The sequence below is a fragment of the Copadichromis virginalis genome, linkage group LG12 (genome assembly GCF_057382275.1).
Source record: "Copadichromis virginalis isolate Kocher_CV1m ecotype Utaka linkage group LG12, C_Virginalis_male_GT1.1, whole genome shotgun sequence".
NCBI lineage: Eukaryota > Metazoa > Chordata > Actinopteri > Cichliformes > Cichlidae > Copadichromis > Copadichromis virginalis.
In genome coordinates, this window is record NC_140629.1 from 13405960 (window position 1) to 13430882 (window position 24923).

At 40.8% G+C, this 24923-nt stretch overlaps 1 protein-coding gene across 5 annotated transcripts in view; it reads left to right on the forward strand.

Moving 5' to 3' along the window:
* Nucleotides 1-24923, forward strand: part of cabin1 (calcineurin binding protein 1) — a 38799-nt gene that overhangs the window by 4685 nt on the left and 9191 nt on the right. For 2 of the 5 annotated variants that reach the window (XM_085474771.1, XM_085474772.1), the window contains exons 10-33: nt 26-159; nt 251-468; nt 611-683; nt 954-1141; nt 1230-1367; nt 1625-1813; nt 1892-2134; nt 2250-2403; nt 2508-2623; nt 2784-2945; nt 3829-4035; nt 4204-4349; nt 4546-4807; nt 5019-5189; nt 7794-7883; nt 8015-8175; nt 8273-8484; nt 10784-10849; nt 11575-11754; nt 12653-13047; nt 14701-14814; nt 22063-22226; nt 22313-22409; nt 22519-23205. In XM_085474771.1, coding sequence (XP_085330897.1) covers nt 26-159; nt 251-468; nt 611-683; nt 954-1141; nt 1230-1367; nt 1625-1813; nt 1892-2134; nt 2250-2403; nt 2508-2623; nt 2784-2945; nt 3829-4035; nt 4204-4349; nt 4546-4807; nt 5019-5189; nt 7794-7883; nt 8015-8175; nt 8273-8484; nt 10784-10849; nt 11575-11754; nt 12653-13047; nt 14701-14814; nt 22063-22226; nt 22313-22409; nt 22519-23205 — 4567 coding nt within the window. The remainder of the gene's footprint in view (nt 1-25; nt 160-250; nt 469-610; nt 684-953; nt 1142-1229; nt 1368-1624; nt 1814-1891; nt 2135-2249; nt 2404-2507; nt 2624-2783; nt 2946-3828; nt 4036-4203; nt 4350-4545; nt 4808-5018; nt 5190-7793; nt 7884-8014; nt 8176-8272; nt 8485-10783; nt 10850-11574; nt 11755-12652; nt 13048-14700; nt 14815-22062; nt 22227-22312; nt 22410-22518; nt 23206-24923) is intronic. The other 3 variants (XM_085474775.1, XM_085474773.1, XM_085474776.1) reach the window with 3 other exon arrangements.

Here is a 24923-nt window from a genome sequence, read left to right on the forward strand (position 1 = left end):
AAAGTATTTTTCTGGTTTCTCTTAGGCTAAAGAAATTTGATCCTGATAATGACGATGAGAGCCTCAGTAATCTCGAGACACAGTGTGATGGCAAGGATGACATACAGCCTCTGCATGGGAGTTGCTTACCTGTGGACTCAGTTGAATACATGAAGTCTGGTATGTGGTGCATCCTAAATGTGTATTCACAATATCATATCTCATTTTGGTGTTTCCATCATATTAACACACTGTCCACTCCTTCCTCCAGAACAACAAGATGTCCACAACTTCCTACTTGACAATATGGCCAATGGTGGTATACTGGACCTGATGATGCGCTATCTGAAAGCAGTGGGTCAGAAATTCATGGAGGAGTGGCCCCGGGGCTTGACTGCTGTGGTCTTGGAGGTCTATCAGACCTGGAGGAAGCACAGTAACGGTCTTCCTAATCCTCTCCTTCGGGACTGCAGCAACCAACATATCCGGGTAAATGAAAGTTGGTTAATTTTATGGTTGCTTGAATGTCTTTTATCATCATGCTTATGGCTTAACATTAATTTACTTTAAGCCCTTTAAGGCTTTTCTCTAAGGATCTAGTTTTGTTTTTTTGTTTTTTTAACGTATGCAGGGGATGTTGACAATGAGCTTGGCCTGTATGGAACTGCAGTTGGAGCAATGGTTACACAGCAAAGGGAAGGCTGGTAAGTCTGAGTGAGCTTCATAATTTTTCTCATAGCCTAGTAGATTTTGAAAAGATCAATTTGGACAAATAACACTACTGAGCAAAGCATTCAAGAGCCTGAATGTGAGAAATGTGTTGCCATTTATCTAGCATTTTAAATTTGGCTTAATGATCTAAAAGGTGTTGGAGTCACTGTTGAAGTTGAACATGATGATATGTAGTATTTGTTTTACAATGGAAATTCATTGTTTATTTTTGGCTTGCATTCATATTTTAATTCCTTCTCCAGTTACTCCTAGAAGAAGCAGCTGTGGCTCTGGAAACAATACCACTGACTCAGAATTTCCTGGGCAGCACTTCCAGGGTGATTTATTACTTCTCGCTCTTGGTGCATCTCAAAGAGATCTGTTTGAGGATGACTGGCTGGATGTCATGGTGCGAGTATACTGGCTAAAGGCACGATTCCTGGCCCTGCAGGTAAAGTTTATATGTCTATTTATATTTTACTTGATTATTATTGAGTTATTTTTTTCACTCAGTAACAGTGCATTTCTTGTTTTGACAGGGGGACATGGAATTGGCTCTGGAGAGCTATGATGTCTGTGTAGGCCTTTTGCAGAGCAAATCAAAGAGCCCAGATGGGAAACAGTACACAATCAACCTGCCTAACCTTCGTGTAGATGCAGCAATCTCTGTAGAGGAGGTTTGTGTGCTGGCCAGTATATATATTTTCTCTTTTATTAATATATTTCCCATTTCTCTCTTATGGGGTTTATCAGAATCAAAATACTTAATTATGTAATATATAAATGTATGTATATATGGCGTATGTAAAAGAGAGAGGGGAATTTTTAAGCATTCATTTCTTTCATAGCAATTTAAGCTTGAAAATATCGAAGTGCTTATTTTGTAGATGTTTTGACTGTGTTTTTGGTGGGTTTTCTCTGTTCCCACACACAGATTGACAAAAGGCTAAAGTGTCTGGAGCGCTGTCAATCTTTGGAAGAGATCCAGCGCCTCTTTGAGTCATCGGACTTCGACTCAGTGGTGCGTCTGCTGCAGCCCACCCTTAATTATGGGAGCAGGAGCAAACCTCTGGAGTTTGTGAGCTCAACACCTGAGCGTCCCGCACAGTTGACGTTACTACAGGTTAGACAAACTACAGTCATATCAGTGGAATCGCTAAACGATTTGAAATGCGTAATTATTTCTAACCCTGTGTCCTAGAACTCACTATTGAAGCTGCAGGACTACCAGCAGTGTTTGGAGTGCAGCGAGCTGGCCTTGAATGAAGCCCTCCAGCAGCTCAACTCTGCTCCAAGCAGCTCTCCACCTAGCAAGGAGGAGTGGGTTAGCACCATTGTGAAGTTGCTAGATGGCATCGAGGTCTGCTTCAATAAAGAGGCAGAGCTTCTGAGCAATGTCCCCCACTTCTCTAGTATGGCTCGACTGGCAAACAACCTAATCCAGGTTCAAAGAGAGTTTCTGTTCGCCTTAAGTAATGCTTTAATTCACGCAACATTAAGGTACCGATACACTTAATTTTTAGATTGCTAATTTATTGTGCTGTCGGTTTGCGTTTCAGCTGATTGATCTTAGCATGACCATTTCTGATGATCCCAAGGAGCCATTTTTCTTCTCAGTCCTGCCTTGGATTATCCTGTATCGCATTATCAAGCACGAAGAGGCTGCCTTTGACTGTATGCTTCGACAGCATATGTCTGTAGGGGATGATGAAGGTTTGTTGATATCTTGCTTTTATGCTTTTTAGTTTTCCTTCAGTGTACTGTATATGCCATGTCAGTTGTTACACTGAGTGACACTGTCAAGTCTTAATTTTTAGAGGACTCAGACACCCCCATGCTGCCCTCCTCCCTGATGCTTCTAAACACGGCCCACGAGTATCTTGGCCGTCGGTCCTTGTGCTGCAGCTCAGACGGAGCCCTTCTCAAATTTTTTGTAAGTTTGTTTGCTCTCTGCAAATGCTACATCAACACCAAAAAAAACAAAACAAAGTAATGTACAGCCTGACATGTAGGCTGTACATTACTTCGTTTTTTTGTTCTTTTTTTCAAAAACATATGAAAATGTTTTTAAATATTTGTTTTTGTTGGTTTAGGTGCGAGTTTTGGAAAAAGAATTTGCAGCCTCTACTAGCAGTGACTCTCACCCCTACAAGGAGGAGTTGGAAATGGCCCTGGAACAGTGCTTTTTCTGTTTATATGCCTACCCCAGTAAGAAGAGCAAGGCCCGCTACCTTGAAGATCATTCATCTCCACAGGTTATAGATGCTTAAACACTCTGCTTGATTTAACGTGTTATAGTTTGGTGTTTGATCTACAAGCGGCTCTGCCAAGCAGAAGTTAATTAATTTAATGACATAGTCCAAAAGTCAATACCTGAAGAACAGGCAGAATTGCTGAGAGGTAACTTAAGGTCGGACTATTTTGTGTGATTTCCCAGTGGTACTGACAAACCTGCATAAATAGTGAGTTGTTTAGCTGAGGGCTGATGACTCAGACAGGCCCTCATGACACACAGAAAAAGTCTGTTATATCCATTAATGTTGTTTTGCTGGTGAGGAATACACTTCTGATGTCACTGAAATAAATTGCACCGGTGAAATAGCGTTAATGGCACTGATTCAGTGTGTGAGGAAAAATGCAACCACATTTAGATTAACGACTTACCAGCAGAATTGTGGTTTGTGGGCTTTTAGACTTTTACCGTAATTTAGTGAAATTGTCTTTGAGTAACTCACAAGATAATGAAATATTTAGTATATAACAGCATGCTTCCTTTATTGCTTTGTCACTATAGGAGATGCTTGACAGAGTTCTCTGTAAATAGTTACATTTGATTGAAGATAAAGAGTCAAAGGGAGCGAAAAAGGTAAACTCGTGTTATATTATAAGAGATAAAGTGACTCAGCAGGAGGTTTGTGTGTAAAGTACCCAATCTCTTGTATTTTTGTAGTACTTGCGTTTAGCCACGAGGTGGGGGTCATTCCCACAGTTGTATGTCATTGGTTTTCAGTGGCTGGAGTCCTAACTGTACACTGTAACTAATGAAAGAATAGTCTTATTGGGACCTTTTAGCAGTAATTGCTGTAGCCATGTATGTTACACAGGTATTAATTTCCCGTGGTATTACTCTGCTTTAAGGTTGAGCTTCTGTGGAGCGATGCCCTCTTCATGTTTCAGTATTTCAAACCAAAGTCGCTGCCTGAGTTTGACAGCTATAAGACGAGTACAGTGTCTGCAGAATTGGCCAATTTGCTGAGGAGGTTTGCAAGCATCGCCCCCCCAAGTGACACTCCCGTCCTCACAATGGATGAAGTGGCAGCCTACATTGAGGACATGACAGAAAAGGTCAGTTTGTGGGGCCATGGTGAAGAAGTGAGAAGCACTAAGTGACTTGGACGTTATAAACAGGGTCTTCCTTGCTATAATATTTATATATATTTAATATATTTTTTAAAAGCCTTGAAGTCAGTAACAGTCTCGTCTAATTAAGATTTTTTTGTTTCTCTCTTTAAGGCTCCATGCCTTCCCGAGGGCAGTGCTCCTGCACCTCCGATCATCAATGAGATCTACTACCTTGTGGCGGACTATCATTTTAAGAACAAGGAGCAATCCAAAGCCATCAAGTTCTATATGCATGACATATGTGTTTGTCCTAACAGGTAGCTCATTGCACACAGTAATCAATTTTTTGTTCTTAATGTTTTAAAGTTAAGGTTTACTGTAATTTTTGTTTGAAAAAAGCACAAATTTGGATGTGCAGAGGAATTGTTTGTATTTGTTTGTTTTTATAAAGTAACATAGTGTACTTTTAAATGCAGTGAGAATACTGAAGTGTTTTTCCTCGTCTTGCTTTAGGTTTGACTCCTGGGCAGGTATGGCTTTAGCGAGGGCCAGCCGTATCCAAGACAAGCTCAACTCCAATGAGCTGAAAAGCGACGTTCCCATATGGAAGCACTCCCAAGCAGTGCTTAACTGCTTTAAGAGGGCTCTGGAGATCGACAGCTCCAATCTGTCATTGTGGATAGAGTATGGTACCATGTCATATGCGCTGCATTCGTTTGCTTCACGGCAGCTCAAACAGTGGCGCAGTGAGCTTCCCCCTGAGGTGGTTAAACAGGTGAGGCATGCTCTGACATATAACTCACCTGTGTTTCCTATCCGTTCACCTTTTTTTTTTTTTTAAAGACATTAACTCACCGATTGCATTGGGCCACTTCTTGCTCATTCCATACTGGCAGTCTTTATAGAGTCAATTAATCTACCCCCTTGAGCTACAACGTTCATGATGTTTCCAACATGTGCATGTTTGTGTGTCTGTGGTGTTTCAGATGGAAGAAAGGAGAGACTCCATGTTGGAGACGGCCTTTCAGTGTTTTCAGGGCGCCTCCCGTTGTGAGGGTGACAGTGACGAAGAAGAGTGGCTGATTCACTACATGCTGGGAAAGATAGCAGAGAAACGTAGACAGCCTCCGGCGGGATATCTGCAGCTTTATAAAAAGGTGAAGTGGTTTGGTGACAAGAAGCTAGACCAGTGGTTCTCCCATTTTGTAAAAAAAAAATTTAAAATATAAATCGCTAACGTTCAATACGATTTATCAATGTTCCATCAGAAAATCTTACCATTAGGGCTGCTCGATTATGGCAAAAATGATAATCACGATTATTTTCACTGAAATTGAGATCTCGATTATTTGACGATATTTATTTAACCCTTTAAGACCTACTATAGAACCAAGTCCGCCAGAGCTTATATTATTTTTTTACATGTTGTAGTGCCATTTATGGGAGCATTTCAAGTTGCTATACAACTGTTATAGCCCATATTTTAATAATATGTATGCATTAAGTCCATAGTAACTACATTAATTGCAAAAAAGTGCAATAAACTACAAAAAAAAATTTAAAATCGTTTTTGTTTGTTTTTTTTTACATATATTACTTGGAGAAATTTAAGAGGTTTATCCCTCAAAACTTTAAATACAAAAAAGTTGCAAAAAATAGTTTACAACAACAGGAAATTTATTTTGAGTGTCTTCATAGTTTTATTTTGGAGATACACCAATTTTTATATACTGCAGGAAAAACAAAAAGCAATCCTATGATGCAAATTGCAAAGAAAACAGCAGGTGCATCAAAATAAACTATTTCCAGCAGTGCAATTCGAGCTCTAAGCATCCCAGCAACTATTCAGAAAAGTCAAACGTGACCAGTATAGGCTTTTAAGGCCTACAAGTAAAAAACTACATTTCCGCGAAAATGACGTCACTTCCGGAAGTGTTAAGAACAGCTGATCGGCGAAGCATGTTTCTGGAATATTATGCTTTTGTTCCTGCAAGCACTTTTAATGCAATTTTTGCAAAGCTTTTTGTGGAAGGAAACCGTGACCGAGGACAAGCTGATGGCATCAGATGTAAGTACAACTCCTCCGGTTTCATATGCAAAACAAATTATTGCGCTAGCTTACGCGGTTCCGGTTCTACAGGGATTTAAAAATAGTTACACAAAACGGAGCGTGCTGCTCTGACCGGCTTTAAAGGGTTAACAATGACTTTAAAAAATAATATAAAATAGTGTGCAACACCACTGAAGTTTTTTTTTTTACCTCTCTTTTCAACCAACGGCAGTCACTCTCCTCTCCAAATAACTCCTGCTTAGCTTTCCGAGCTTCCCTCGGGTCCTCTTAATCAGCGGTCTCCAACCTTTTATGCGCCACGACCGGTTTATGCCCGACAATATTTTCACGGACCGGCCTTTAAGGTGTCGCGGATAAACGAGGGAGGGGCTAATAATCGGCTCAGTCATTTTTAATGATCGTTGAAAGCCCAGATCGTAATCGTGATTAAAATTCGATTCATTGAGCAGCCCTACTTACCATCATATTTTCCCCTGGTTTTGCCCCACCAGGGTTGCTTACCCCACAGTTTGAGTATCACAGGGCTAGACACATTGTTTAAATCAGGGGTGTCAAACTCAAATACACAGTGGGCCAAAATTCAAAAGTGGCTCAAACTCGCGGGCTAACATTAATATTCATTGAAAAAAAAAATCTTCCTCCAAATATAACAAGGAATAATTTCTTATGGACTCAAACAAGTTTTGCTGAAAAACTGAATATGGAACAAGCAAAGCTTAATACTAAACAATATATATAACTTATATAAATGTATATATAACTTAATATTGCACACATGCAAAATCAAAATTCCAATTAAATAATACATCAGTGGAATTAATTTCTTAAATAAAAATTGTATTTGCAGCCTTCTGAATTAAATTGTATCATTTTATCATTTATCAACTTTTCATCATATTCTCCCACCTGTCCAGAAAGCTCCTGTTTTCTGACTTTCTTTTTGCCATTTTGGGATAGGTAGCATGGCAGTATTTGCATGGTTGCTATGACTATGGTCAACAGAGGAGAGGGTGCTAATGGGTCCTGTCATGACTGACGTGCCAAAACACCAACAGAGCATTCTGGGAATTGTATTATTAGCAGTACATGCACTGTATAATACTGGCAGGCCAGCTCTAATGGTAATTTTGTATGGCTTCGCAGGCCAAATGTAATTAGGCTGCGGGCCAGAGTTTGACACCTATGGTTTAAATGATCCTACATACTGTGTGTGTCAGGAACTCTTTAAATAATTGATGTTTAATAATAAACATTGGTATTGAGGTGTGACTTGCCTGGAACTTTTCTAAGGATAGCACAACGTTAAATGTATTCCTTTCAGTTTCATTAGATATTAGTTAAATAATAACACAAAAACCACGAGGACTGTTCCAGTCATTGTAATCAACCTTTGATTGCCGATGTATTCTTTTTTTTCTTCTCTCTGGTGTTGTTTCATAATCCACCTACAGAAGCAAAGATCACTGCCCTTCCACTCCCGCAAGATGTTTCCTTCTTTTCTTTTTCTTGTCTCTTTCTTCCCTTTGGCAGAACAGTTAGTCATAACTGTGTTGTTCTGATTAGATTGTTGGAAGCACATGAACTGTATGACCCGTGATTTCAGCAGGCATTTTTTTTATGCGTTTAGGAGTTAATTTCATTTGGCAGATGATTGTCAGGTTGGTGACTCTCACCTTTTCTGTGTTTATAGGCAGCAAACTATCTGCACGAAGAAGCTGCCAGATACCCCCGTAAAATCCATTACCATAATCCTCCTGACCTGGCCATGGAAGCCCTGGAGGTATGCTATCTGTGACATGTGGCTCCCAATAGTTTCTAGTTGTGTTACATCAGTGCTGTGTTATGTAAGATTACTGCCTGGAAACATTCACATTTTAAAGACATTCTCTGCATATATTAAACTTCTTCTAGCTGCATTTCCGTTTGAGTGCCACCATCCTGAAACTACTAGAGGCTGATGAGCCAGATCTGGAACACGAGCTCTTGTTTAACTTACTGGTTGAAGCAGCTACAGGACCATTTGCGAGGGGAGAAGAGAAAAGTATGCCAAGCATGCCAAGGGCCCATGAGAAGTAAGTTATAAAAAATACAACACAAGAAGTGTGATATAAAAGTCAAATTTAAAAAAATCATGCAGAAGAACTTATTCTTGTTTTTGATTTATTTCAGGGAGAAACCGCCCTCTATGATGGATGAAGACTTTAACTGTCCCTCAGTCTGTATAGGGAATGTCCTTAACTCATCCATTCCATCAGTTGTCACCCCAGGTCTGACATCACCTCCTTATGTGGCCACGCCGTTTGACCACGATTACGCCAAACGCAAAACACTCCGAAGGCAACAGTGGCAGCAGCAGCGGCATGAGGAGCGGCAGGCTGATGGTACAGTCCCAGTCCTAGACACTGTCTCAGGGGTCGGGCTCTTTGGAGCTCTTTCTGCGCTGGGACAGGACGCCCACTGGGGAGTGTTCCGATTGCTAATCACCATGCTTAATTGCTTTGGTTTCAGTTACAATGATTCCTGTGCACTGGGTGATTGGGATGTGGTGAAATGGGCAATATGGCTACTGATTATTTGACTAATTTGCAGCAGCAGTGTGGAAAGAGACAGATTTCAAGGTTGGGTATGACAGAGCATTAAGGCCTGTGGGTTTGCATATATCTGTGTGTAGGTGTATTGGTGGCATATCCTTCTCTTGTGGCTCTTTATTGCTGGCACCATGTTCTTTCCTAACTATCACTTTGCCCCTCCTAATATGTAATAGTTGTTGTTGTGTTGCAACTTCCTCAGGCTTTTAACATCCAGCATTTGTTCTGTTGCTGATATAGGGGTTGCATACATGAGCTGCTGTTTATCACACCAAGAAAAGCTGAAAATTCTCAGTGATCTGGATTTTTATTAAGACTTGTGACTGGTACTTGTTCAAAGTCTGCTGCTAAGCATAACCAGTTAGTTTACTTTAACCTGGTAGATTCTTGAATTTAAAGTCCTATAAATATTTATGCATGCCTTGCACAGCTCAGAAGTGAAAGGTTAGATTGATTAAGTTGGATGATGTATTTGAGGGTTTTTTATCTGTAATTAAGTGCATTTAGTATTAAATAAATAAATGGAAGTTCAGTATTTATACACACACATTTTTAGACGGCAGAGGTCAGATTAGTTCGGTCTGCAGGTAGAAAAACTTGATGGTGTTTGGATTTTATTATGCAGATAAAAATCTAGTTTAACATGTTCAGAACGCTCGATGTGCTCGACATGTCAGCGCTGATAAACAGAATTGTTTTTGTGAAATGTGATTTTTCTCATGAAGCTGGAAATGAAAGTAGAAAATTTTAATTCTTAAAAAAAAAAAAATTTGATAGTTCTATGTAGTAATGTGCTAATAGCACAATATTGCTTTCAGCAATGTAAATATACTACCGCGTGTACAGTTAACATTATAAGAGACCTTACTGACTCACGCGAACTAACCATCTGTTATGTTCTTGCGGTGTGCACTGTAAGCCTAACTGCCTTTCTTTTAAATTAAGGGACAACACTTTAAGTATTGCAAGATGGGCTGTTTTTTTTTGTTTGTTTGTTTGTTTGTTTTTTTATTCCAGTGGTTGTTGCATACTTACACAATGACTGTGCAGCAGAGCTGATTTCAATTTCCTGAACTGTAAAGGCCGAGTGCTGTTTGGACCAAAGAGTCTTGGACATTGTTTCCATGTGACAAGAACTGTGACATCTGTCCACCCACCCCATGTATCATGTTGAGCTTGAATGTGCAAATAACGCAGCCATATTGCCCATGTTGCCAGTTTTGTCACCCTTTCCAGATTCCTTCCTACCTACCTACCTACCTGCCTGCTACCTCTTTGCCTGCTTGCTTTTACCACCTGCTTTGCCATTTATATGCATGTAGTTCTAATGGGGTGAATGCCTTCACAACTGGACAAAGTCCGTCCTTTTATCACAATCCACTAAATTGTCTGGTGTATCATATGGTCACATTTTTATGTGGGCTCAGTGTGGGGGGTAATTTTGCAGAAAGTCAAACTTCTGGGAGAGATTTCAAAACCTTGCGTGAGTCATGTTTGCTATTTACCACTAATTGGATCTAATTTCTAATTATGGCCAATTAGTGTGAAAATGTCAAGTCAGAAAGAATGTGGCTGCCCTGTTATTGGCACTCAAAACTGAGACTGAAGCCAGAAAATGCCCCACTATGCACATTGCTGCTTGCAGGTGTCCAATTTCTCTGTCTTGAGTCCTGCTTAAAGTGCATCAGCGTGGTAAAACCGCAGGACCAGATTCAGACATGCATTTATGAAATCTTTATGTTCATTATTGACTCTTCGACACTTTTCGAAGAATTCTTCCTGGACTACTCCCATGATTTGATTTGATTTTTAAAATTCTAATAGTAAAATGGGAGAAAATTTATTCTTGGTTTTATTCATATTGCAGATTCTGGACTTAGTTTGTAACCTGCAGATTTTCTTATAGAAAGAAATGTGTGTCTGAATCAGGTTCTACACTTTTAAGGGGAGTGGCATTAAATTTGCATTCAGTTGTCTAGAAGCATAAATGACTGATTTTTCTCTTTCTTTTTTTAATAATCTTTTCTATAAATTAAGAGGTGCAATATTTGCTTGATTATATCTTAAAACCAGCTCCCCGTATCTTCAACAGCCTCACCAGAGTTTGACCATGATTACTGCCTGCCCAGGTCTTCAATATGGCTGGCTTCCCTGAATGGTACTGCTCTTCAAACCCACCAAACCTTTTAAGAGGCTATATTTTGAATCTAGAGTGAAGTGCTTTCTTGTAGGAAGCACTGAATGCACAGCTGTCAGTTTACACAAATTTTACAGTACCATAGTAACTTGGCTGTTGACTCATGACTGAATCTTTTGAAAAGTCCTTTGTGTGCATTATTCTCTGAAATAGCTAAAGCTTGTTGCCCTCTTGATTCTTATTTACAGTTCTCAGCCCAGGATTATTTTTTCCTGAGACTGCAGAACGTAATTAGGAGGAACTGTAGCATTTAAAAACCAAAACAAAAAACTGTTTTACTTACAAAAACAGACCATCTCTCTTTGTGCGATGCACTAATAAGAATTTCTGGCTCATGAGTTGTTGTTTTTTTTCTCCTAAATATGTATATACCCCCCCTCCTCCCCACATTACAACAGGAAATGTTTGTCACATTACCACCAATTCCAAAAAGGCATCCACAGCATGCTGTTACATATAATGAATTATTATGAAAGTTTTCACTGTACAGTATTTTCACTTGATCTTTATGAAAGATCACTTCACCAGAATTACCTTTTTGTACACAAAAACTCACAAATATGAATAATTCTCCATTTTTATCCCAAATACTGAAGTTATCTGTCTGCGGCCATGCAACTGGCAGCATAACCCTTGTTTTCTTTTCTTTTTTTCCTTTCCTCCCCCCTCTTTGTTTGTTTTGCCAGAACGCAGTCAGGACAGTGAGGTTGTCTTGCTTTCTGACTCCAACTCCACTCAGGATGCCTTCACAGACCCTGCTAGCTCACAAGACAGCAGCCACAAACTCGCCTCCGGGAAAGCAAGCTCATCGTCATCAGAGAGTACAACCCCGGTAAAGGATGGCCAGCCAGCATCTGAGGACACAGGTAATCAGAGATTAAATGAGCCTTTTATTGCTTCAGGCACATGTTGGCCCGTTCCTCCGTAAAGTAGCATTTTGAAGATTTTTATTCAATTAAATGAATGTAGTTAAGGTTCCCAAATGAGGGAACACAAACTTAGTGTTTGATATGAAATAAATTTTATTTGAAAGTTGTTTTCTCTTGCCGTTGTTTAAATAGATCATAACATCACTTAAAAATGACATCTTCCTTCTCTCACTTCGAGCCAACAGCCTGTGGACTTTCAGTGAGAAAGAGTTGAATTTGCTATAAAATTCAGCCAGAATCCAAAGGAAGCAACACTTATGCCCTGAACATTGCAGAGTTCCCAAAAGGCTCTGCTCTTCCACTTCACTCATTTCACCTCAGATAAAGCAGGAAGTGAAGGGGTGGGACTTTTTAGGTCAAAGCCTATTGGTTATCTGCTTTTGACATTGCAAGAGGGGGAAATTCTTTCTAGCTTGTGAAGGTTTTAGGTTATGTAGGTGTTTCTGGGTAGAAAGAATTTTGATATTTTCCCCTTCAAGTTCATAAACATGTCAGAAACTACAACATGGATACTTAACTGCTGGATTTTTTTAATTTCCGTAATCTCAGTTTAGAGGTAAACAAATGCAAACAAACGGCAGGACTGTGAATGTCTTTGAACACTGAAAGCTTGTTGTTTTGAGACTCATAATAAAGAAAAATGCTAATAATTGGCCAGTTTATTTATTAAAACAATCAAAGTTTAGTTTCCTGCCCAAAGAATTGTGTAACCCAAGCATTAAAACCACATTTGTTTCTATCAACATTGACCTAACCAAATGCCCCACAACTGAAATCTTTGAGACTTTTGCGCTGAATTCAGGGTCTAAAGTTTTGATTTTGTGCTGTATCTTAGCCTCACGTGGTGAGCACACTGGCATCCAGACAGAAGAGAAAGTAATCCAGGAAGAAGTCGAAGCAGTGGTGGTGGTTGTGTCTGAGGGTTCAGCTCCCAAAGTCTCTTCGGACCCCTGTCCTAACCTGATGCCTGTGCCAGCCACACCTCCAAAGCCAGCATCTTCTCAGCAGGCCACCCCCCAGACCCCGGCCAGCGAGGGTAAGAAGAAGCCCGAGCCCCCTGCTGAGGTGATAGAAGTGCCCAAAGCCCTGCCTCCAGATCATCCTGATCAGAAACGAATGCTGGTGGAGATGTGTGTCCGGGCTCTGTTTCTCTGTCTGGGGCGCTTCCCTCAGCACTACAAGAGTCTCTACCGCCTGGCCTTCTTCTATGCAAACAGCAAGACCCATCAGGTCAGTCCAGCCCTGTTAACTGATGGCCAAGCCACATGCCTGTTCCAACAGTTTTGACAGATACTGTCATGTGATTTCAATCGTGAGCCCTTCCGTTCCTTCTCTAGGGAGATATTCTTTTCTTCTGCTCATTCTGATCCTATAATCTAGTCTCATCTGTCAAAAATAATATTATTCCAGTCTAATTTGGCTGTTAATTTCTTGATCTTTAACAGTTATTTACAACTTGAGGTTAACCTTGTGCTATTTACATTCATAAAAGGGTTAGGGTCCTTTTGACTGTTCAGTATTATTCTACTACCTCTTCAAGAATGTGCCTGATTTGGTCTTGTAACAGAGAACTGCGCCTTAGTTGTCTTTATATCTTTGGCGGTCTTCCAGGTTCTACTAAGACATCTCATGTCACTGATAGGCTTGTTTTGTTTTTTTCATTTGGATGGCTGCCTTCACCTGAATAGACACCATGTTTTAACATGTTCTTGTGAAAATCAGTGAATGCAACTTCAGCATTTCAAGCCAACACCATGAAATGTCAATAAAACATACCAGGTTTGAAAGTGAAGCTGCTTTGTCCAGTAAGCCTGTGGGAAAACGTGGGACTCAGGAAAAGATGTCACAGACAACACAGCTGTAATTAAAGATGACACTAAAATGAAATGAAAATGAAAAAATGAGGTTCCTCTCCAATTACTTATGTATTTATCTGTATTTCTATAGTAATTACTCCAGAGCTTTCCATTTCTTTGGTTTTCTTTGGTTTTCTTGTGGGACTGTGAGCTCTGCAGTGATACATGAGCTGCTGAAACAGCTTGTGTTGGCTATGAGGCTTTGTGGGCAGAGGTGTGTGTGGGTGGTGCGCAGTGCTCTCTCAGCCAGTTTGGCACAAGGAGACTGCAATGAGCTTTACTTGAGATGGCAACCTTCTGTTACCACTTTAGTTTTTGTTTTCTTAAATAAATACAGTCTTTCCCCAAACTGAATAAAGGTAAATTGGGTGTGGTAAAGTGTTAGGTGTTTTCTATATCCTCATTTGACCTCGGTAGTCTAAACAAGCACTGAAATCAAGTTCAGTAAAGGAAATTTCCATTAGACTCAGTTTAGTGTACAATAACTTTTGATTGAGGCTTACCTAGTTAGTATTAGGCTCAAGGAAACCGTTGGTAAGGTTTCCTTGAGGTTTAACATGGAGGAAAGCAAATGTACCCCGGCACTGAGTGGATGACAGTCACTTGATGCTGTTGCCACAGGTTGCTTAGACACCTCCACAACGTGACACACTGAGTATTAAAAGCCTCTGTTCCATTTACATTGGCTGGTCATTTTTATTCTCACATTTCAAACTTGGAAAGAGGGGAAGCCTGTTAATTTTATGCTATGGGCAGTGGGATTGTGACAGGTAGCATGAAGTGGTGGTGGTTTCCAATCTTGTTTTCAACAGGGCACTGGTTAGGCACTGCTTAGTTTGTGAGTCATCTCGATATGAAAAGATGTTTACATTGCAAATGTTTTTCATGCGTTATTCATATATGTATGTGTGTGTGTGCGTGTGTGTGTGCGTGTGTGTGTGTGTGTGTGTGTGTATATATATATTTTAAAAAAACAGATAAATGTTGTACATTCGAATGTATGTTGTTGCTTTTTTCCCCGACACAGAACCTACAGTGGGCTAGAGATGTGTTGCTAGGAAGCAGTGTCCCATGGCAACAGCTGAAGCACATGCCAGCACAAGGACTTTTCTGTGAAAGAAACAAGACAAACCTGTTCAATGTAAGTCAGAGTTCACTAAACACACACACACACACACACACACACACACACACACACACACACACACACACACACACACTTCCTCCTTTAATATGTCATTAAGCCACTACATGTTTAATGTGTTTTTGAACAGCCATTTCATCACTCGATATATTGCCAACCATCAAGCATTTGCACCAAAGACTTTTTTATTTTATTTTAAAGTTAAAATATTTTACGTGAGTCATGGCTATCAAGGCCAATATTGCATAAATAATGGGGCCGGGTTATGACTGTACAAGCATGCCGAAATTAATTTAGTGAATATTCCACATCGTATTCTAATAAATATAACCTAAAATTTTGAACAACCCACAAAATTTACAGTCATTATCTTTTACAATATTTACAAATGAAAAGGAAAAACTTGAGTGCTATAAACACATCAGAGAAATACGAAACAGACTTCTCCAAGATGCTTTTCAGACTGTAGCACCTGTGTGTAGCTGTAGATTATATACAAACAATGGCCATATCTACCACTAATACTCCATTTTGAACACTTGGCATTTAGTTGTTGTCTTTTGCTGAATGTGAGCATGTTTTATAAGAGGGTTATTATTATGCCATTAAAACAAGCAGCAGCCTCTGGAACTGAAAACACAGAAGTGCAAAAAACTGCAGTTCTTGTTGTGGCCACGTAAGACTTGCTCCAAAAACGAGTCAAGAATCATGTCACATAAGAGATCCCAAATTACTTGCATGCATACCCAGGTGGTTGTTGTCTCATCTGTATAAAGTTTAGCCTCAGCATAAGAACGTAAGAACATTTATTGACATTAAGTGTTCAGATCATTTGGGACTCGGTGATCTGTGCAGCTTGCTGTGAATAATTGGCATTCCATAGTTAGGTTTACACACACGAATCAATTGGATTTACAAAAATCAGCCCTATATATGGATCACTAAAGACAAGCACTACTATAATCTGAGTCACACAGTGGGCCATCACTGCATTATCTGCCTTTCAGAATTATGAGACCTCTGTTGGGTACCAGAGGAGGAGATTACTGTCAGAATCTGTCATCTGTTCTGCATGTCAGTCTGTTTACCTCTTTTCACTTGAAGCACATACTATGCCTTCTCAGCATGTGCAGAAAAAAGGTTACTTTTTTATTTGCTCTTTGTGTGATTTGTCAAAGCGTAAAGACTCTCACTAACATGCCAGATAATACAAACAGAATGTTACATCATGTCAGCACCTTGTATCATTCAGTTGTCAGGCACGTTTTAGCAGTGAACCTTATTTTGGACATAATTGGTTGTGTGGGCTGTAGAGTCAAATGTCGGCTACAGAATGTTAACTGACTGGAAACGATGAGGGCCAGGTCTGAGCTAGAGGAAAGCTTTGCTGCTCTTTGGCTCCCACTGGGTTGTTTCAGAGCCCCTTCTGTAGGCAAACCTGCCACCCTAGCATACCAACTGTTGGAGCTTTACTGTTCACTTTGAACCAAGCACTCTGTATCTGCCATAAGACAATCTAAACCTTTCTAAATATGAATGAGAAATGCCTGTTTTCCCCTAGTCTTTAAGTTTAGGCGCGCACAGATTTGCTGGCTTGAAGTGGATTTGAACCGTTCAGGAAAACTATACCTTTAGGTGAGTAATTTTCAGCAGACAGTCAACAGCTGCATTTGAGACAAACTAATCACTTAGTGTGACTTTTTCTTAAATATTCTCTGTGTGTTCAACTCATGTCTTCATCTGCAGCAGGTCTGATGTGCTAGTGTGATTACATCAAACATGTGGCATGGCGCCTCTTGATGTCAAAGAGACTTGACTCTCAGCTGAGTACACACCTCATTGAGCCTGTTGGTGAATACTAAGTTCCCTAATGTAGGTCATGATGCCCTACTTTTCCCTCTCGCATTGGCAGGGTTACATTAACTGCACAAAGTAACCTACATACTGCTGTAAAGAAATGATCCAGATGAAGTTATGCTGCATAATTTATCAGTGTGGTTGTCAGCACAAGTGAACCAGTATAAGGTGGGATGTGATTATGACATTAAAGTAATTGTGATAGAAAGAAAAGAAGAAGCAAAACACATTAATAAAGCACATCCATCTGCAGAAAGAAGCATACATAAGAAGCATAAATGTCTGTCTAGACAGATTCTCTTTTATTTATTCATTTATTTTTAACAGAGCACTTCTCTCAGGCTGCAGCTTTACTTGTGGTTCCTAGGATATTGAAAAGTAGAATGGGAGGCAGAGCATTGAGCTTTCAGGCCCCTCTTCAGCTCCCAGTTTGGATTTGGGAGATGAACACCCTACTTTTAAGATGAGGCTTAAAGCTTTCCATTTGTTAAAGCTTACAGTTAGAGCTGGATCAGGTGACCCTGAATCCTCCCTTAGTTATTCTGCAATAGACCTAGACTGATGGGGGATTCCCATGATGCACTAACTCACCTCACCTCTGTGTTTATACACCACTCTGCATTTAATCATTAATTATTCATCTCTGGCTCTTTTACTCTTCTCCTCAGCAGAACCAGGCTCAGGGAGTGGAGGTTTCTTCCTGTTAAAAGGAAGTTTTTCCTTCCCACTGTCGCCAAGTGCTTGCTCAGAGAATGTCGTTTGATTGTTGGGGTTTTCTCTGTATTACTGTAGAGTCTTTACTTTACAATATAAAAAGCCTTGGGACGACTGGTGTTGCTGGCGCTGTATAAATTAAATTAAACTAATTTTTAAAATGTTTGGCTTTTCAGATGCAGGGAATAGATGTAAAATGCAGTTTGGTTTTAAGGGAGCAACACGTACACTTTGTTTTGACTAAGTCCCATGTCAGTTTTATTGGGTTTGAAAATATTATTAGCCCAAACGCATTGCTCGGAAGCTTCATTCAAACAAGGAGTATAACATACTATATGTTTTTGTTGAATAATGATTAAACTTGGTAGCAGATACCAATATATAATTTAGCTTTACATTATTGATGTGTGTATTGTCACACTTCATACAAAGCAGAAATGTTTCCTCTTTAGTCTGCAATTTGTTATTTATGACCCAAGTGATGTCACATGTTTATAATCCAGTGAGCATGTTATAAACTCAGACTCGGCTGCCACCAAAGACTCATTAGTAACAGGATTCAGTATATCGTATTTCAGCCCTTTAAACTATACAGATAATGTGATGTAACATCAACATCACATACTGATTTTTCTGAATTTCCAAATCACCCTGTTTGGTTTCAGTGTCGTCATTACAGGCATGTAGTGGGATTATTGTAGCCATTATTTCCACAGTGGTTTACAGAGTGAGAAAACTGAGTTGTAATGATATTTCTTGTAATGCTGTTGTAACAGCAGGCGGCTTTAGCTACAAGACTACTGTTGAGTAGTCGTGAGGAGTCCCTGAGTATTCACTCAGGCACATTTACCACCTCCTTCCTTCCCCCGCCACACACACGCACTCATCTTACTTGAATATTCTTCCACCCACTCACGTAGCTCCAGAGAAAATGGGCGTGCTTGTTGCTATATTTCAGACAGACGTAACTCCGCTTCTGTCATGTTTTGAAATGATACCCTTTTTTGTGCGTGTGTGTCGGGTGAGCATTCACGTTTAATTCAACCACTTGAATCTAACTTTGTTTATGGGTGAGCTTCGCTGTCTTGTTATATTATAGGGTAACACAGTTGAGTCAGTTGACGTATGACTCAAACATTTGTGTGTTCAGCTGTGCAGCGTGCTGTAGGTGGAGCCTCACTTAGGAGAACCTTGTTGTGTTTTTTTTTTTTTCTGCCTCTCTTAGAGGAGGCGTGTTGGCCCAATGAATTCATTTTGTACAAGTTGATATTTGGATTTGCATGTTGGAGGGTTAACTCTGGCTGCAAGTCTGTTTTTCATTGCCTTCTCCTGCTCTGTAATTGAGTGAGCTCGATATTTTTCAGCACTTCTTTTTACACTCACAACAGGAAGCGGGAAAAACAAGGTGTGTTTCCTTAGTATGTTTTTGGTGGCCAGCTGGAGAGAGACGACCAGAGTTAAAGGAGAGGAAAACAAGAAGGTGAGGGCTGCTGTTGCTGTGCTGCTGGCTGACTGAGGAAATATGTGTACACAACACAGTCTGTTCAGGCAGCACCGTTCTTCACACTGTTTTGTGTGGCTGATTGCGGGGGGAGGGCTTTACTTACACAAACCTTGAGGGACTTTTTTTTTCTGCTAGTTTTGCCTTTCCTTTCTCACTATTGGTTTGTCATCCTCTTGATGCATCACACTACACAGATGAGGTAGCACTGAATTCATTTTTCAGCCAGTTTATGTTCTTTTGTTCTTTTCCTGTTGCTCTGTCTTCAGGCTGATCACGCTCTACCCCTCCCCCTGGCTCTTTTTCACTCTACTCAACTCCTCACTCTATTGCTCTGCTTCCTCATTACTCTCTCTCTCTCTCTGGCACTCCCCTGTTTGTGTGTATTGTGTGGGTGTGCACTAATGGGCGGGAGTTTCTCCACCAGCCTCCAATTGGCTGGCGTAGACCTACGAGGATTGGATGTATGCTGTGTAGAGTGAGAGAGAGAGTGAGTGAGAGAAGGGGAGGGGGGGGGTGGAGAACTCCAGCAGGCTGGGGTCAGGGGGAAAGCGGAGATGGAGTGCGTGGGTGTTTTTGTTTTGAGATGGCAGGGTTTGAAATCAGGAGAAGAACGAGTCAGCTCTACTGTCAGTGGCGTACTGAGCTTATAGACTCCGGCACAGTCTCTCCTCTTGCCATTCTTTCTCTTTTCCTGTTCTGCCATGTGCAGCTGTGCTTCCCTCTTCTCCTCTTCTGCAGCTCTTGCTGCCCTAGCACCCAAATGCAGCCCACCCCTGGCTCTGAGAGCGTGAGCCTCTTTCAGGGTGGAGGCACTGCTGGTGCTGCCACCACCAACAGGAAACTGTCCAAAAGAATACTAACACAGGCGTCGTGGAGTAGCTTTCTTTGGTGATGGTGAGTTGCCTCCTCTCGTTCCTTCTGACTTTTTTTTTTCTTTTCAAAATCGAGCGCAAATTTGTGTTTATAGTAGCTGTACCTTGGAGTAGAGCTGTTTTTAAATCTGTGATGTTTCTGTTAGATTGCACAGAACTGTAAAGGACACTCCTGGAGTCTTTTATTCTTTAGATTCTTCAGATTTCTGCATGTCAGGACTAATGCAGAGAAGAATTTAGGAAGATATAAAATTACACCAACAACCTGCCAAATGCTCATGGCTTTAGCAGGAGACCAGCCATCTTGGATCCCCCCCACCCCTCGAAATCGTACAATCTAAAGTTGTAGTTGGTTATAGTGAAACTGTAGTTGATGTAACATGGGATAGCGTTGCTTTAAGACACAGCAACGCTTAATTTGTGCAACTTTCCTGCCTTTTTACTTTCTTTTTTCATGCCTTTCCTTGTCCATGGCATGTTTACACATGAGAAGATGAAGTAGATAAGACAGCCAGTTTTTTTTAATTTGGCTTGCAAACAAAGAATTCCCCAGTTCAGTATAACTGTAAAGTCCAATAGCTGTTTTTTTGCCTTTTTTCTGCTTTTCCCTTTTAACCAGCTTATTATTTAATTGGAAAAACACATCTAAAGTATGAGTTTGTCTGCTGTGCGTCTTACCCCTTGCCTGATTCTTACGTGATCTACTGGCCACGTCTGGGCTTAAGCTCCAGATATCAAGCAGTGTTCATATTTTCTGCAGCAAAAAGGGGGAAAAAAGATGCTTAAAATTATTGCAGTTAAAGTCTTACAAATCTGCTTTAGATGCTGTGCTGCTTCATAATCTGTGTAAACCCATGGCTCTGCTTCCCTAAACAGATTTGCTGCGGTTGGATGCTACTGTAAAGAACAACTCTTCTCCATGAAATGTTGGAGGCTTATTGAAAGGTTAAAAACCTTCCCAAGCCTGGCCTGATTGCGTCGCATGACATCATAAATAAATCTTCTTGTCTTTGTGCAGACATTTGAGCAATGTTCGTGGGATTTCTTTCCTGACCTCTGTTTTTTTGGGTTTTTTTTTAATTATCATCACAAAAGTTGCTTAAAAAACAGTACAAAAAGATTCCTATGTACAACAAAAATACTAACAGAAATTAGGAATGCTTAAAAACAACATGTATCAGGTTTTCTGGGATTCATTTGCATTTCATTTAATTTTCTAGGTTAAAAGGCTCTAGGTGCATCTTCAAGCATGGATTTTGTTTTGATAGGTTTATCTCTCCTGCTTTGTTCCTCTCCGGTGGATTTGAAAATGTCATCTGACAATCTGGAGCGGTCTGTTAGGAGGAGCGCCATGCTCCCCATGCCTCCAGCAGCTGATAGAGCCATCTCATTTGTTTTTGTTCCATCCTGATATGTTCATCTTTATTTGTCTCTCTCACTCTCTCTCACACACACACACACACACACACACACACACACACACACACACACACACACACACACACACACACACACACACACACACACACACACAGAGTCTGTAACTGTACTATGTGCCATGTGCTTTGCGACTGAAGCCTGTGTGCTGCCTAGGCCACCATCTGCACTCGCATCAGTAGCTTCAGAGTGCAGATCCTCTCCTCAGTTTACCTGCTGAGTGGACATGTGCTCACTGAAAAGGTGGAGTGCTCCATTTAAAAAAACAAAAAAGAAGGGGGGGGGAAGAGGACGTTGTTTGTTGGCAGCTAGTCTGTTGGTCTGTTTCATTGCTTGGACAGAACTGAGCACTAATGAGACTGCCCATCATGTGCACCCAGAGAGAAAGCCCCCCTCTCTCTTAATATCTCCTACATGGCAAGCTAGACCGCTAGATCTCTCCTGCAGCCTTTCCATCCCCTCATTAGGGCTTTCTTCTTTGAAAGCCATGTGTTTCAGTCACATTAATTTTTCTTGCTTTCCCCACTACCTTCTTTCCTTTCAGCTTTTCCACATGTCCCCGTTAATTGTTTCCGTTGTGTCATGCCCTCCACATGCCTCTGAGAACTTAGAATAGCAGCAGAGAACATTTATAAAAACACAAACTTTCAGAATTTTACAAATTGGACTTTTGGAATATTGAGCGGTAACTTTTGTTTGAGCTGCTGGAGATCATTTGGCTTCACTGGGAAGTTTGAAATACTCTTGGGTAACTGCACTGTCTCTTTTGACTGTTCCTACTCCAACTGCTAGCAACAATGATGAGTAAAATAGTCAAACCTAACTGTGCATTTTCCTTTGTTTTCTCCTTGTCTTGTCCAGGGCATCTGGCGTATTCCAGTAGATGAGATTGATCGCCCGGGTAGTTTTGCATCTCATATGAACCGATCCATTGTCCTCTTGCTGGAGGTGCTGTCTCAGCTCAAGGATCACGATACTCTGCTGAAAGTCTCTTTTATGCTGCAGAGAACCCCTGACCAGGGAAAGTAAGCACCACGTTCTGTGTGATGATGTTAATTCTGTCATATGTCTTTTATTCGTTCCATGACATCTCTATTCCTTCTTTCTGAAGGAAGTATTTACGGGATGTTGATCGCCAGGTTTTGGCCAAGAGAGCATTTTTCCTAACTGTAAAAGTCCTGGAGGACAATCTGAACAGTCTCACTGGGGTAAGACTACTACAGCCCACTGTGCACATGCACGGCCGAGAGCCACTCAGTGTTTTACACATCTGGCATGCACCCACTTCATGTTTTGACAGGTTCTGTTCTTTTTCAGGTGTCTGAGCAGCTTCAGAAAGCGCCTGCGCCCTCCATGGGGGAGATGACCACAACAGACACATCCAACAAGCCCAGTTCAGATGACAGCAAACACACCGTGCCTAAGAAGCCTGGACTCACAGAGGGCGCCTGTGCTACTGATCCAGGTCCAAGAGAAGCCTCCCAGGCGCAACTCACCCCATCACCACTACCGTCAATAGATAAAGGGAGTAAGGTTCAGGAGGGCTACCCTGGGAAGGCAGAGACTCCTGGGAATGAGGGGCATAAAGCAGGGCCTGCAGAACCCATGGACCTGGACATCTGCCACTGGAGGAAACCCTCTAATGCCACAGATTCTCAGGGCACCCAAACACAGGCTGAGACCTCAGTGAGTGGCACTGAGCCTCAGCAGAAAGTCACTGACATCAGCCGGACACCAGAACTTTCCCTGGAGGAGCTAAGTATCAGTTCCAGACAGCAGCAGCTTCAAGCCTCAGCACCCAAAATCACCGTGGCAGCGAGTGGGACTGATCAGGGGTTACTACGAAAGCCAAACAGGAAGAGGAAACTTCTAGAGGATGTAGAGTCTGGAAAAACCCTCCTGCTTGATGCCTACAGAGTGTGGCAACAAGGCCAGAAAGTCATGACCTACGACCTGGGGCGCATTGAAAAGATAATGTCAGAGACTTATATGCTCATAAAACAGGTAAACCTCTTGCAGATGTGCCACACCACATGTCTTCACTGTGCACATATAGGTAACATTATTGTTGCAATAACCGCACTGCATTTTTTTTAAATGATATTTTGCAAAGTCATACATTCTTAATGAGAATCCTCCTAAAATAATTTGGACTCGGGAAACCCCTTTTCTAACTGAATTAGTAACAGTACTCCTATTGACAATCAGGGACTTTCCCACTTTGAGTTTTCGAGCTCTGCAGCAAATACAGCTCAAGGTGCGGTTGTTTTTACTCTGAGTAACCCAAATTCAACCTCGGTGTGTCCCGTCCTTTTGCTGTTATTTCTAAAATAGATTGCTGACTCTAAATGTAGTTTGGTATTTTTAAATAGGAATAGCCATATTTTCTCTCTTTCGCTTGTCTCTCTCTCTCTCTCATGATATATATATCCACCTCTAAAGCATGCAAAAACCACTTTGGCTCAGTCACTGCTGATTTAAAGATACAGTGAAATTTATCACTACATTTCACTTTATGAATTCCTGTGATTGGCCTCTTAACTTTTCACATTGATATATATTGATATCAGGTTCTGCACTGAAAAGCAAATTGTTTTCTCATGTCAGCCCCGGCTAGTTTTTGCCATCAAAGTATAATTGATAATGAAAGATTGTTTTTACACTGCCAGCACAACTGATGCAAAGTGTGCCGTGACAAAGTGCATACACAGAAATGGAAACTTTGTAGGATATTTCTAGAAACAGAAAGCTTCTTTTAATGAATTATGTTAAGATAGTTAAAATAGAATAGCCATGTGGTTTCCATTGGAAAAATATAAACTTTGAAAATACAGCAAGAATGAGATAAAAAATTGAATGGAGTGGTTTACTGTCTGCATCGTTTGCTTGGTTTTTCTGGGCGCTTAGCTTTGCAGCAAGATCCTTTTTCCTGTGCTTTTTAAGAAACAGCTTAGAGAATAATTTTCTCAGAGCCGTACCTAAAAGCCAGAGCCAGGCGCAACATGTTTCCTGTCACCAAATCACGCAATTAATAAGCCTGGACATTTTCCAAAGCCATCTTGTGGTTGTGTACCTACTTACACAAACTACAAATGCTTTGTTTTCTCTTTTCTTTTTTCCCCCCCAAAACACACCTGCACATGGTTATATTTTAAATCTGTACCTTTTGATTTTTTTTTTCATTTTTGTTTATGTCAGCAGTGCTGCATATCACACTCAAGACATTTTTCAGTCTCTAACCTCTCTGCTGAGGTGTTAAAACAAAAACCCACTAAGTGTGTATGTAGATTGAGCATTTCCTGCCATCAAAGTATTTCAGCTTGACGAGAATACTGGTTGCTCATTACTACCTCAAAAAAGATCCTCAAATGCGCATCATCATGTGAACATTGCGTTGGTTCAGAATTTGTTCAAATGCTCAATTGTTTACAAACACTGTCTGTTAATGATGCCATTACAGTTCTCTAGAAAGTGGCGTTGGTCCTCCATACCTGTCAGATATTTTTTGGGCTTTTTTGTGGGGTTTTTTATTGGGGGGGGGAGTTTGCAAGGGATTTTTGAGAAGTTCTAACTGGCAAATAAGCATGCACACACATGCATCCTTGTGTGTTTGTGGGGAGGAAGTTCAACAAGTAAAGAGTTTGCAGAGAGCTACAGATGAAAGCAGAGGGCTGTCCTCTGTGACATGTTGAAGCTTGACTCAATCTGTTTCTACAATAAGC